This window comes from Rhinolophus sinicus, chromosome 7, assembly GCF_057876585.1.
Source record: "Rhinolophus sinicus isolate RSI-liver-muscle chromosome 7, RSI-T2T, whole genome shotgun sequence".
Lineage (NCBI taxonomy): Eukaryota > Metazoa > Chordata > Mammalia > Chiroptera > Rhinolophidae > Rhinolophus > Rhinolophus sinicus.
In genome coordinates, this window is record NC_142507.1 from 52,626,200 (window position 1) to 52,640,811 (window position 14,612).

The 14,612-nt window shown below is 50.1% G+C and overlaps 1 protein-coding gene across 2 annotated transcripts in view; it reads left to right on the forward strand.

Moving 5' to 3' along the window:
- The window catches only part of TUFT1 (tuftelin 1), a 35,813-nt gene extending 23,576 nt beyond the window's left edge, over positions 1–12,237 (forward strand). For both annotated transcript variants that reach the window (XM_019740024.3, XM_019740023.3), the window contains 7 exons: positions 2,195–2,308; positions 5,557–5,685; positions 6,212–6,306; positions 8,196–8,301; positions 9,136–9,219; positions 10,066–10,166; positions 10,736–12,237. In XM_019740024.3, the coding sequence (XP_019595583.2) occupies positions 2,195–2,308; positions 5,557–5,685; positions 6,212–6,306; positions 8,196–8,301; positions 9,136–9,219; positions 10,066–10,166; positions 10,736–10,799 (693 nt within the window). In that variant the 3' untranslated portion in view covers positions 10,800–12,237. The remainder of the gene's footprint in view (positions 1–2,194; positions 2,309–5,556; positions 5,686–6,211; positions 6,307–8,195; positions 8,302–9,135; positions 9,220–10,065; positions 10,167–10,735) is intronic.
- The last annotated feature ends 2,375 nt before the right edge of the window (positions 12,238–14,612 follow it).

Consider the following 14,612-nt stretch of genomic DNA (forward strand, 5'->3'; position numbering starts at 1 on the left):
TAGAGATTGTAATTTAATTGGTCTGAGATGTGGCCTTGGCATCAGGACTTTTAAAGTCTCTTCAGGTGATTGTAACGTTTAGCCAAAGTTGAGTACCAGTGTTCCAGAGTGTTTTTCTATACACAGACAGCCACATTTAAATATCACGTATGCCTGTGTATCTTAATATATACCCAGGTACCATATGTACATACATAAATGTATGTATGTAATATACACATATTTTTCACACATACAAGGTCATGATCAATAAATTCCTTACTTTTTTAAAAAAGAGTATAGTACAACATTCATTCCATGTTCGTACTTATAAATCTACCTCATGCTTTTGAATAACAACAGATTTTTTCCTCCCATGGCTGTACTTTTTTTTTAAATCTCCCCCCCCACTTTATTGAGGTATGATTGACAAACACGGCTGTACTTTTAAAAAATGACATGTTATTATTTTGTAAGACTATATAATACAAAGACTTGTTTATTATAGAAAATTTGGCAAATTCAGATACCAAAGTAAAAGAAAAAAACACACCAATTGTAATCTACCCAGAGAAAACCCACAGTTTGGTGACATTTCTTGCCTTTCCTTCACTGCAAATATATGTCTATTTACAATATTGAGATTATACTGTGTATAGCATTTCTTTGTATTTGTTTGGGTGGGTGTTTTTTGGGGTTCTGGGTTTTTGGCTCTCAGGTACAGAGCTGAATGAGGGCTACCCCTAAAGGCCTCTCCCTGGTTTTACGTTTTTATTTATTGTTTTGGCCTCTCCCTTCCCCCACCAAAAGGTACTCACTCTAATATATTCAAAGTATGATATAAATATGCCTATTAAATATATTTTCAATTTTCATAAAGGACTGATATTATATTTTTGTTTCTTCCTTTTTTTATACAACACCACGCTTTTAGATCTATCTACGTTGCTGTGTTAAACTCTAGTTTGTTGTTTCTAACTCCTACGTGCGATTTCATAACTCCCTTTTTTCTCTATATCATGAAAATTTTGTGTCATTAAATAGTCCTCTGAGAACACCCTCCGAAGTAGACACATAATGGTTATGCTCCAGGAGCCCTTTTAAATCGTTCTCACCTGGCCGACAGCTTAGGTAGAGATATGGAGACCTGGCCGGAGAACTTCCTGACAGCTGGATTTGGAATGTTATGGTTCTGGCTGCTCACTTCACATGTACAGCTTGGATTTTTCCCTTCCCCTGAATCACCATATTTGGCAAATGTGCTGTTGGCAGCAAGATGTAATAACACCTGGTATTATCTGTCCAGCCTCTTTCTTCTCATGAGCTCCAAGCCCTACCGGATGTTATCTTGTTTCTGAAGCAGCCCATATATAAGGCAGGGCGTGGTGAGGCGTCTGAAAGCCCACAGGACTCAGTAATAACCCAGCGACTGGGACCCCTCACCCCCTTCCCAGCTGAGAGCTCTGTGTCCTGGTTTGAAGGTGTTGCTGCTTCCCATTGTGCAAGACAGGTTTTCCTGTCAGACTCACAGGGAGCTAGCTGGTAACTGGTGTCAGGTACCTAGGCGGCCCAGGTGGGTGCCAGACCCTACATGCCAACTCAGCCCTAATTGCCAGACCACGGTGGGCGCATCTGGAGAGAGACCTTTTTCTCCATGGATTCAGTCCTGGGCCAATGGGGTGCTTTTGCCCCAAACCTGCCCGTCCATCAGTAACCCTTTATGTGCCGATCTCTGTGCTAGGTGCAGAAAATAGCAAAAGATGTGTGTTTGGGATGCACCCCTCGTGATGGGTGTGATACAGTCCCTGCCCTTGAGGCTGCACTCAAAGGGGAACAAGGTCTTCACTGTCAGAGAGCTGGTCTGTTGGAAGCAGAACACACACACAAACACACACGGCATTGACACACACACACGGCATTGACACACACATACCTGTTGATCAGCTGGTACACGGATAAAAATGACAGAGTGTGTCCTAAAATAATCGGGTGACTTGAGGCTAGTTGAGTTTCTTAGGGTCTGAGGAGAGAGTGTTTTCATATGAAGAACTCAGAACTCTGGGTGCCTAACACCCACTCTCCCCTGTGTGATGTGAATTTTTTTGTGAGGGTGGTCTGAGCACGATGGTCCTAAGAAGTGTGTGTGGGGGCGAACCTTCTCTTACCAAGTCACAAACACGGTGGCTTCACCTTCCCTTCCCTGCTCTGGCCATAGGTGGACGCCTGTGTAAATGAAGATGCTGAGAGCTTGAGGAAGACCGTGAGGGACTTGCTGTCCAAGCTGCGGGAGGCTGAGTGGCAGCACCAGTCAGACCGTGTGGCTTTTGAGGTGAGATGTGGGATTTGGGCAGAAGGTGTCCCAAGGGTGGGGCAGCTGGATACAGGTACCAGCCACCTTCTCGGTATGGACTTCTTGTCTTTCTGTATGGGTGCCATCCACTGGAAAGGCTAGGCTTTGACACGTGGGGCACTTCCTGTCTCCTTGTCCCTCTGCTGGGTATTCATAGTTTTTGTTGTCCAAGGCTAGCCCATAGGTCAAAGGTCAGCTCTACTGAAGTTGAGCCGTGGTGCTGGTCTGGGAGAGCGGGGCATTCAAAAGTCGTTTCCCTAAGTACCACGATAAGAACTACTGGGCTTCAGGTACCATGTAGGCAAGGACTGTTGCTGTCAGCTTCTCCACTGCATCCTTGGTGCCTGGCGTGCCTGTCATAAGCTGGGCACCTTTTGTGTGCTGGACAAATGGCTGAATCTTTGTGGCTGTGGAAAAAACAGTGCCCATAGAATCAGGGGGCTTTAAATCTAGTCTTGGCTTTACTTTGCAGAGCTTTGTGATCTTGAACAAATATCTCAATTATTGTTATAAAAATAATACTAGATTATTATGGATTTAAAAATACAAAAGCGGGGTGGCCGGTTAGCTCAGTTGGTTAGAGCGTGGTGCTGATCACACCAAGGTGGCCGGTTCAGTGGCGTGGGCCACTGTGAGCTGTGCCCTCCATAAAAAAAAAAAAAAAAAAGAGTCTAAGTAGAAAGTGAAAGCCCCCATTATTAAAAGTGTGTGAAGTCTTCCGTACTTTTCCAGATAATTGTTTGAGTATAACCTGAGATACACTGAGCAAACACTGGGCGGTGTTTCTAACTACTCTGTATGAGATTAGCCATGTGTTATCTGCTATTATTCATCCACACGTAAGGTATTTATGTCATAAATATGTAATGATAGGCTTATGCCCTGCCCAGGCATGCCGGGAGCTGGCGCAAAGAGGAAGGCCACCCTGAACTCTTCTCTCTCATGAGACTGAGACAAGTTTTGAGGGTGAGAAAGGAGGGCACTGAGAATGATCGGCTGCTTCCCTTGCAGTCGAAGTGTTTATTTGAGCAAGGAATTTAACCTCCCTACGCATCAGTGTCAACTTTTGTAAAAAGCAGTCATGGACTATCCCTCACGAGTTTGGTGTGTGGATTGAGTGAGATAATATATGTAAATATATTCATTACTCTGAAGGAGTTTAGAAATACAAGCTCTCCTCTGTTGTGCTGAGTGACCAGTATAATAGGCAGGTAGGTTTTCCTCTCCTGCATGGTTTGGACTTTGGGCAGTACGAGGATTAGTTTGCTCGGAACAAAGTAGCTGTGCTGTGAAGGCGTTCGCCGCATCTATTTCAGCTTTCGCAACTGGGATAACGTGGTTGGTGACGCATCAGCTTGCTGACCGGCTGTTCCCTACCTTCTTAGAGCAGATCAGGAGCAAGGGGAGGCTGAGGCTGCAGCACTGATCAGACTGCATTCTGGCAAGGAATTTCTGCTTTGAGAAGGACTGTGAAGTACTTGTCGGCTTTGGCCACGCGTGGAGGACTCTGTTAGCCCTGGGTTTCAAAGCTTGAGCTAAAGTGTCCTGAGTACAAGCCCAGGGCCAGAGACGCTGGACAGCTGCAGCCACACGCCCTTGGCTTCTTTGGAGGGGCTGTCCTTTAAACCCCGTGGTACACAGCACCCACCTGCAGCAGTGCTCCTGGGGTGGTCCCACTGTTGGGGTAGGTTGGCACCCTCTCTTATGATGAAGAGGTTCCTTGAGGGCAGGGCTGGCTGGAGCTACAAGGACAGTGGTGGCAGGGGGCGTAGTTTTCTGTTTCCCTTGTGATCCTACGGTGAAGTGTGAGAATTGGCCCATAGCCTGCTGACGCTGTGTTCCGAGCACCCATCAACCTGCGTGCAAGGTTCATGTACAGAAATGAGAGGCCTTGTTTTTAAGTTCCTGCCCGTGGGGCTGTCCTGTTCCAGGCTAACTTTGGATGTTTGATGGCTTTCTCAGCGTCCCCTCACGAGTTAAACTCTCTGGCCTACATTTCTGAACCTGGGAGTAGGAAGGGCAAGCTTGTCAGTTACCTTGAAAACAACCTGCCATGAAGCGTGGGTTTCCCGTTCTACTGGCTGTTGCTGTCAGGAAGGATTTGCAGTGAGTCTGCTGTGGCCAGGGCTGGTGTGCAGCGTGGACATGTCCCATCACCCATCATCCTGAGCTTTGCGGTCTCCTCCCTGATTCTAACTTGGGAGGAGCCGGACAAACTGGCTGCTGGTGTTCTGTTTTCCCAGGGCCGGTTAGGCTTTCCAGAGGTTACGTGGGTTCTCTTTCGGTAACGGATGGCGGGGTCATTGTGGGGTAACTGGGAAGCATTGAAATGGATGATGGAGTCACTGGGTTCTAGCTGTGTGACCTTGAATAGGTTGGTTGGACACGATGAGCATCAATTCTGTTTGTCATCTCATCGAGCAGTGGCCGTGCTGGGTACTCTGCTGAGCTCCGGAAATGTAATGGTGCTCGAGGTCTCTGCCACCATGAAGCTGACAGCCTACTGTGGGGTGCACACGAGTGGCCAGGCACAGTCTGCTTAGTGCTCTAAGAAGGAAGGGCTGTGTGTCCTCTCGGGGCTCCTCACCCAGGCTTAGCAGCTCCCTGGAAGAAAGGGTGTCTAAGCTGAACCCCGAAGGATAATTAGGACTTGCAAAATGCATGTGGGAGGGAAGGGGGCAAGTTGTTTCCTTTTTCATCCTAAAATTCTGCTTCTATCCTTTCCTAATGAGTTCATCATCTCAGATTAAAATAAAAAAATTCTTCCTGGTGCTTAGTAGCCCTTGGCCTTTGTATGTAGGCTGCAATAGGGCTTGAAGCTAGGCTGAGGAAGAATTGGGGACAGAAGGAAGGGTGTGGAGATACCCTCCCCTGGCTTCTCTATGTTTGCATTTGTAGGAAAGCCATGGCATTGGGTTAACCTGGGGCAGCTTTGGAGAACGTGAGGGCATGTTGAAGTCAGCCATTGCAGGGTGGTGCCTATGGGTTCCCCGTGTCGCTCTGAGGTGCAGCCCCACCCACTTTGTGCCAGTGCACCTTGGGCGTGGAGTTGACCTGCTCGTCACCCAAGTGGTCCCAGAGTGGTGATGGGAGACGGAGGTGTGCTTAGCAGAGCTGCCTCCACCTCCCATCACCACGCCCAGGCTCCTGGGCTCTTTTCTAAGGTTTTTATCCACACTTGCTCTCTTTCCTCCTCCCACTACACACATCCCCCTCCTGTGTCTTAGGTCACACTCAGCCAGTATCAGAGAGAGGCAGAGCAGAGTCATGTGGCCCTGCAGAGAGCAGAGGACCGAGTGGAGCAGAAGGAGACGGAAGTGGGAGAACTGCAGAGGCGCCTGTTGGGCATGGAGATGGTAACCGCCGGACCCCGCCTGTCGCGCGCAGACCCCGGGTGGGGGGTGCTGGGGTCCACTGACATGGCTGTACAGACTCTCCTTTTCTGAGAAGCTCCAGAAAAACACACTTCACAGCTTCCTTTGGCAACTACCTTCGAGTACTTTTCAGCCTTTAAGGAAGAGAATGCATTTCTCTCATCTAGCTTCAGCCCTCGCTAACTAGAATTGCACCCATTTCCATTTTAGCTGATTTGATACAGCTGCCCTTGAAGAGCCACTTGGCCTGGTTTCTGAGGGTTTGGCGGCCATAGCTGGCCGGTGGGCCCGGGTAATGCAGGGCCAGGCTCTCCCTCCAGGCAGCTGGCTGAGGCTGGGCAGGTTTGTCCCTGAGGGGGGAGGGTGCCCCATCAAACCAGCTTGGCCTGCTGCTCTTTGGCAGCTGTCCCAGGCCCAGTAGGGTCTGAGCCCCAGCCCTCGTGCCCAATCTGTCGCAGAAACTTGCCATCCCCTCATCCTCGGTTTTCTTTCCTTTGGCCCCCTCCAGGAGCATCAGGCCTTACTGGCGAAGGTTAGGGAAGGGGAGACGGCCCTTGAGGAACTTCGGAGCAAGAATGCTGACTGCCGAGCAGAACAAGAAAAGTAAGGGCCCTGTTCAGCGTGAAGCTGGGGTGCAGGGAGGGGAGGGCGGGCCCTGCAGGCTGCAGCTCCCAGGGTGGCCAGACCTGGGGAAGAAGCTGGCGCTGATGTCAGATCTTCCATCTCTGACTCACACGATGCCTGCTCAGCTCGGGGCCCCGCCCAGGGACAGACTGCTTGAGCGGCCGCCATCTCTGGGGAGTTCATTTTTCATGGGGTGATATCCTCAAGCGAAGGCTTTTATGGTTTGAGAGCCAAGGTCAACTGAGAGCTGGAAAAGCATCTGCCATTGACGCACATCATCCCACAGGCCGTTATCCTGCCTGTGGATGGGGTATTGTCACGCCACAGTTTCCTGTCTCCAAACAACACCTGACTGTAAACTATTTGAGAGTAGAGTCGGGTAACTTCCTCACAAGTCATGCTGAAGAAAAATACAGTGAACAGCTTCGCGAAGACATACTGAACCGACTCAGAAACTGAGAACCACGTGTCTAGTGGCACATAGGGGTTTTCTGAGATCTTTTCTACTCTGAGGTTCGATGGTTTTGCAGATGCCCTCTAATCAGGGGTTCAGAGGCCCCAGATGGTGAAACTTACAGACCAAAGATTGGGCCACTCTGGACCTTCAGGAATTTGGAAATTTTTTTATGCTGTTCCCAATTAATAAGATCTCAAGTGGTAAATCAAATTTAATATCAGCACATTGGGTCTGATCTCCACTGTAGGAGTTGGACCTTTTCAAGTTCAACAGACATTACCTGAAGGGCCATCTAAGGAATTCCAAGGTTAACAGACACGATCCTTGCCTTCTTGGAACCCTCAGTCTGCTGGGGGTGTTTTCTCTCCTTTGAGATAACTGTGATGGAGGCCTGCCTGGCGTAGAATATGCAGACGTGTGGCCTCCTTTGTGACTCGACTTCCTCCCAAGAATTGCTTTAAATTACTTGGCACTCGTCTTCCCGAACGGTGGGGTGCTCACAGGCAGGCCGAGAGGAAGAAGCATGAGAAACGGAAAGGACCAGATAATCCCAAACCGAGGCTTGGGGATGGCAAGTGATAGCTCTGCATCGTAAATGCTGAAATTCTAAATGAAAGGAGACTGAGAAAGATGGTACTGGAGAGCTGAGGGTGGAAACTTAGAATGTTTGAAGCTTAGGAAGGTCGTTGGGGGTCTCAGACTGCATTATACCCCAGTGCACCCCAGAACTGCCCACCTGCTGGCCGCGGGCACTTGTCTGCTTCCCTAGGTAGAACCCGAGAGTGTTGGGTACCAGAATTCTTCAGAGGTCTGACCTCTAGGACACTCATCCAGCCACCTGACCTGTGGCCATTTTGGCCCAGTTTGCTCAGAAGATGCACAGGAAACAGCATCTGGAGACTTAGAAGCAGACTTGTGTGGAGAAGCTAGAAGGAGCGTTGGATCTGATCTCCTTGATATAAAATCCCGGCCACCGGCTTGATGGTGTTGGGTGTCATAATCCCAGCTCCTGTTTGATTCTTTCCAGGACTGAGGAGCTTATTACACACGAGGCAGCCCACTTCTGACAGCTCCAGTTCTAAGAAAGTCTTTCTGTGTCTACATAAGACCTACTTCCCTGGGATGCCTACCTACCTGTTGGTTCTAGTTTTGCCCTCTAGAGCTATCTAGAATGTCTTATCCCCTCTCACCTTTCGGAGCCTCAGTTTCCTCATTTGGTCTAGATGATCTCTCGTGACACTCCCGTTGGGATGCTCAAAGGTGTCCCTTCACCTGCTCCTTATGGCTGACCACTGGGCAGTTGGGCAGAGGGGATCAGCCCTGATGGAACCCCGAGCCCAAGACCCTCCCTGGGACTAGGTAGACAAAGTATCTTTTCCGCTTGCCTCAGCCTTCTGACCTTGGTCCCCAGGGCTGCTTCCCTGGAAAAGGAGGTGGCTGGGCTGCGGGAGAAGATTCACCACCTGGATGACATGCTGAAGAGCCAGCAGCGGAAAGTCCGGCAGATGATAGAGCAGGTAAGACCCCTGCTCTACTCGGGTTACCCCAGGAAGGCACCACCCTGAGTCCAGCCCTGCCTGCCTGTCAGGTCTCCCCTTTGATTTCTTTATTCTCCTGGGAGCTTGGCTTCTGTGCCTAAGTGTCCCGTGAAACACTCTGGCTACCAGTCGCTAGGGTCGCATGATTGGGATTTGCTTTTCTCCCGCTTTTGGTCATTTGCCTTCTGCTTTCCAATGGGAAAGAAGGAAAAGGTTAGTTTCTTTTACACTTTGAAGAGAGATGGTAAATGAACACTTAAGTCATAATAAGCACACTTATCTGTGTGCAGATTTTCAACCCTGTACCTCGTGGCACATTTTCTTCCTCCCCCTGCCTGAGTCTTAGGGTGGCAGCCGTAAGATTTGCAGAACTGTTTTGAAAACTTAAGACCCGCCCTAAGTGGGAGAGCATGTTAGCTGCATGTCAGCTCCAGGAGGGCTAGGATTTTTCTGTCTTGGTCACTGCCATTTCTCATTGTCCAGAATAGGGCCTGCTTTATAGTAAACACTCAATAAATATTTCCTATGTGAATAAATAATTTGTATTTCCCCAAGTCAAAGGAATGGTTTTTGAATCATTCATTACTTTGGATTATCAGGGTGCCGAACCCCTTGCACTCCTACCCCCACACCTAGAATAATTCAGTTTAATAGCGACTGAGATGAAGGTTTTTATAGAAAAGCTAAGCGAGCCGTGTGAATGGTGCAAACTGCGTTTTGTCTCTGCGGGCTTCTCCGGCAGCGGGCCGAAGTTCGATGAGTCTGTAATGAGTCATTTCAGAATGAGCTCCAGTGTCTCCCACACCTTTGCAGCTCCAGAATTCAAAAGCTGTGATCCAGACAAAAGACACCACCATCCAGGAGCTCAAGGAGAAAATTGCTTACCTGGAAGCAGAGGTGTGTGTGCTGGGCGGCCCCGGGAAGGGAGCAGGCTCTTGAGAAGACTGGACTTGAGGGAGGGAGAGGTTCTTGTGGGGGGTGGGGGGGTCTTGGTCCTGTCCAGCGGCTGCTCGGAAGTGAGTATCTGGGACTGGTCTTCGGTTCAGCTGAGTAAATGTTGTCTGAGACCCTTCAGGGAGTTGCTGCCAATGGAAAGACCTGTCCCCACTTGGGAGGGCTGTGTTATCGTGGGACAAGCCCCATGCCCTGGGGGCATGGAGACGAGCCCTTGATTCTGAGTATGGTCTTGGCAATGGAGCTGACAGCGGAGCCGGGCTGTGAAGGAGGAGTCATTTGATAGGTGGCATCTTCTCCATGGCCGAGGCGATGGGCTCGATTAGCTGAGTCCCTCGTAGTCTAACTTCCGCCTTCCCTTAGAGCCCTTCCTGTCTGTCAACTACCTGAAGATGGCAGCCACTGTGTGGCAATAAAAAGAAATGGGAGAACAGGGCTGTTTGACCTTCAGGGAGTTTGCAGTCTAGATTTAGAGATAAAATACATTAAAAAAAAGATCTAAGAATACTTTATAGAATAGTGTATTAGAAGGGCAAGTAAATATCTCAACTGACTCTAGGAAATGATGTACAGGAAATGATCTACAGCACAGACTACTGAGAGAACACGTCCTCAGGGAAGGGGGCTGGAGCAGGGAAGGGGAGGGGAGAGGGCACCCGGTGGTGGCACGCGTGGTAGGGGTGGGGGCGACAGCAGCGCAAACAGATGGAGAGACCCGAACGAGCTAGTTAAACGTGACCAACAGCAAGCCAGGAAAAGGGCCAATTCTAACCTCATAACTTGTTACAGAATTTAGAGATGCACGACCGGATGGAACACCTGATAGAGAAACAAGTCAGCCATAGCAACTTCAGCACCCAGACCTGGGCCAAGACAGAGAACCTGGGCAGGTGAGTGGGTGTGTCCTGCGTGGGGCCCAAGGAGGAAGTGGAGGAAAGAGGGACTGAGCTATGGGAAGCCAAGGCAAGGACAGACTCTTAAATCCCAACTTTATTCTATCAGTCTCTGATCTGATCCACCCAAACCATTTCCTAACGAGGTTAGAGTAGAGCCTGCTGCCACCACCCCCAGGAGGCTAGAGGTGGATGAACCCCCTGAAACTGCCGGCAAAAATTGTGTATGTGTAATATGAGCGTTTTTGTTGGGAGAAAGCCTTTAGTTTCCCCAAGAGATTCACAAAAAGGTCCAAGACTTTGAAAAAAAAAAATCAAGAGTCCCAGCGAGACCCACTTCTCAGTTGTTTAACTGACCCCTGTCTTTTCATCACCCCAGTCACCAGACCAAAGTCCCACGTCCAGGTCTTCTCTTAGGCGTCACTGCCAATGACTGTTTCAGAGCCTTTGGAACCTGGGAGCTCAGCCGGCACCGCAGTGTAGAATTCCGGAGACACACGTGGAGGGGCGGCTCTGTGAAGGGTGGGCAACCGTACAGGACTCAGTGTTTCCAATTTCCTTTGCAGCGTCCGGATAGCCAAGCCCCCCAGCCCTAAGCCCATGCCTCTCATCCGAGTGGTGGAAACATGAGGTGACGGAGACTGCCGCCGCTGTCACTGCCGCCTCTCGCCTGTGGAGAAGCCCATCGCCCCGCAGGCCGTTAGCACTGATTCTGACTTCCTGACTGTTCCCTGGCTGTGCGGGGCTTGGGGTAGTTGGCGCCCCGCTGTCCCCTGCACTCCCGGCCTCTGAGTGCTGGGTGGATGGAGGATGAGCGCCCCCTCTGGACACTGCAGGGCGGTGTCCTCGTCTCCATAGTTACTATTTTTCTCTTAGCAGAGCTTCCCTTCTGTTGTAGACTGGAGTTCAGCTGCCCCTGAAGCCAGGCCCTCTTCCGGTCAGGAGAGCTGAAGAGGGGACAGGACTTGCCTCAGCTTAGAAGCTGGGGGCACAGATGTCCCCAGTGACTGGAAAGTATCCTGGGGAACTAAGTTCCCCTCGCAAACACAGCTCTGTTCTTGGCAACAAACTGTTTTCCTTCTTGGTCCACCCTCAGCTCCTGCTGACCCAGGCCTCCTTCAGGTGGACACTGGGCTACCTGAGCTCTGATTGGCCGTCCAGCCACTCTGGGGAGGAGGGAATGGACCTTCAGGAAGTACCTTTTAGCAGGGAGTCTGTAGGACCCCAGACAGTTCTGTGGGACAGAAGGTCTTAGGGTTTTTCCCCTGACATGCAGTGCAAAGCACACCTGTCTTCTCAACTGACTCAGAGCCTAAAACCTGTTTGCACTGGGTTGCGTCTCTCTCAGCAAAACTCTCTTTGTATTTATTTTGCTAAGTTATTGGTGTTTTTGCTTGTATCCCAGAGTTCTGCGGCCTTTTCTTGCCGCGTTCGGGTGTGTTGACCCTGGCAGCAGTGCTGTGACACGGGCCTTCATTTCAGAACGACACTGTTAGAAAGCCTTTTCTTGTTCGCTTCCCTGCCTGCTTCTTGCCCCTTCCTCCGCCACACCTGGTCTGCCCCTCAGGAAGGCAAGTACTTCGCCCCTGCGGCAAATGGGGCTCAGTGTGTGTGGTTTGGGGGCAGAGGGCGGGTGGGCGGGACTCTTGGGGAGGAACTGAATTCTTCCCCTGATCCCTCTGCATCCTCTGCTTCACAGTTGGTCTATTTTCCTGGCTTTGAATCACCCTGCCACGCACTGTGTTTCCTTTAGGGCCCTTCCTATAGCCTCAAGAAGGAGCTAAGCATCAGAATATGGTACTATAGGACGCAGAGAAATTAAAAATCAACATAGATTAAGTCTTTCGGTTCTATTCGGCTCAGACCGGGAAGCCTTAAGTCCGTGTGTTTCTGCGTCACGTACTGGCCCTGTCCGTAATGTGTTCAGGTTTCTTTGTGCCGTTCTTTCATTTGTAAAGCAAGGGGTTCAGAACGGACGGTCGTCATGGGCCCTTCCACTTCTGATTTGTCCCGTGGCCTATTCTTTGTATGGTACATTTAATAAATGATGTGAATGTGTCTGTTTGAATTCCTGGCCTGGGTTCTTTTCACTTTTCAGGGAGGATGAAAGAACATGATTAGTGCCTCTGGAAGATGGGCATTTTGTTGTCCACGTCTGGGCGGTGTCCAGACATCCCAGACACTGTGACGTGAGGACTCTGGCATTCAGAGGACTTGGATGTCCCCGTTCAGCAGCTCAGCTCTGTGGTCCGAGTCCTGGTGGGAGGAGGTGGCTCCTGACTTTGGCTCTGACCCTGTCTGGGGTGGGGCCTTGTGGGACCTCTGAGCCCGCCTGTGTGTGTCCTCAGTCGGGAAAGAACTGGTCGGAGGCACAGATCCTGCGATTAGAGATTTACCAATGAGTAACGCCATGTGCTGTGCAGAAATGAAAAGCACTCAGGAAATGCTGACTGCAGCTCTTCAGCATAGCGTTTGGGGCTGTCTCTGCACATCGTTCCCCTCGTCCAGGGATCTTTTTCTTTCTGCCAAGAATGCAGCTGACTGCAGGGCCCAATGGGGACATCGCTGAATTGACACGAATCTTCTCTGGACCAAAGAAACTAGAACTACAACCCCCTTCATCCCTGGCCAGTGTCTTTCTAGTCCCCCTGCCCCCGTCTCCAGGTTTCAGAAAGTACTGGAAACCCGTTCCAGACCTGGGCTTGTCTTCTGAAGGTCCCGGGGTCTCTTTCTCTGGCACTCTTGCTTGGCGTGGGTCTATCGAGACTGCTGGTTCTCAGAATATTAAGAAGGTGGAAGCAGGGTGGGGTTGCCTAAGGTGCCAAGAAGGCTTGCCAGGCTGGAGAAAGGAGGGAGTGTGCTGCCACACAGGAAAGGGAGGCTCTCGGCCTGGGCCTCCAGGGCCTGGTGGGCTGAGCAGAGATACAGGTTGGAGATAATCAGGTTTTCTGGAGACGCTGGGGACACTCGCAGCAGGGCCCTGAGAGGTTCCTGGGACAAAAAGGTGCCTCTGGTGCATCTTTCCCAGAGGTTAGTTGTGTGGCCACCGAAAGGAGCAGAGGCTCTGGGAGGAGAAAGCCGTTGAGGGCAAGGTAGTTTTTATCTTGGCAACCTTTTCAGTTAGAGATGGAGGTTGGGCATCTGAGAGAACGAGATACGGCACCGGGCCTGAGAAAGGGTGTGGTGAGCTGCTCAGGCCTTCAGCGGCCTCTTTATTGCCTGTGTTATGTCATTTGTAAGCCAACTCCTCTGTGCCTCTTGAATGTTTTGTGGAGAGGAATTGGGTCTGGCTCCCTGGGACCTTTGCCACGAAGCCCAGTTTCTCTGAACTGAATGTTGAAAGCTGCCCAGACACGCCGCCGTCAGCAGCCGCCTCCTGTAAACCTGGAGCATCGTGGGAAAAGCAGCTTGCCGGAGGCTCCTTCCCTCTCAAACAACTACCATGTTTCCTCAAAAATAAGACCTAGCCGGATAGTCAGCTCTAATGCATCTTTTGGAGCAAAAATTAATATAAGACCCAGTCTTAATATAAGAGAGGGTCTTATAATATAATACTGGGTCTTACATTAATTTTTGCTCCAAAAGACGCATTAGAGCTGATTGTCCAGCTAGGTCCTATATTTGGGCAACTGCCCTGTCCTCCCACCTCTTCGTCGGTCCCCTCCCCAAACAGGAAAAAAGCCTAACAAGGACAGGGCAGTTCAACCATAGGTGCCCTGGGGATTTTTTATAACTAAGATTCTAAAACCAAAAGTGGATTTGCTCGTTTTTTATCTCTATTTAAAAACAACCTTTCCCTATGAAATGTTCCAAGATTTACTCTGGAAAGATGCTCTGACATGATAATTAGACCAAGGAGGCCAATGTCCCTCCCCGGAGAGAGACATCTCTCTTTAACCAGCTCTTCAAATTGTGTTGCTGGTTTCTGTGGGGCTTCTGACAGTCCCCTGGGCTCCCTCGAGCCAGAGTTTGGGCCTGAGTGTGTTCAGACTCCCACCCAACAGATGTTCGCCTAGGGCTCCTGGCCTCTTTTCTATGCTTCAATTTAGGACTCCAGCTTTGCAAGGAGAAATGGCTTCCTATATTCCCTGCCCCAATTCTACTCACCATGGCCTTGAAACTCAAAGTTTGAGACCTGAATATTCTCTAGCCCCTTCTTTAAGGAAAACCTGTAGGCTGAGGATAAAGGAGATTTTTGTTTGTTTGTTTATTTATTTATTTATTTAAAGGTGAGCAATTTCTAGCTCTGTGTGCTCTGTGCGTTGGCAGAGAGACTGACTTTGAACTCGAAAAGTGTGTGTGGCCTTCCTGCTGGAATCTTCCGGAGCCCTCTGGCACCTGGGGTTGAGGGAAGATGGTGGCAGGGTTGTTAGTTCTGACAGGCTGTTGGTCACAAGAGTTAGACCTCAGCACCTTAGACAGCTGAGGGAAAGGAAGACATGC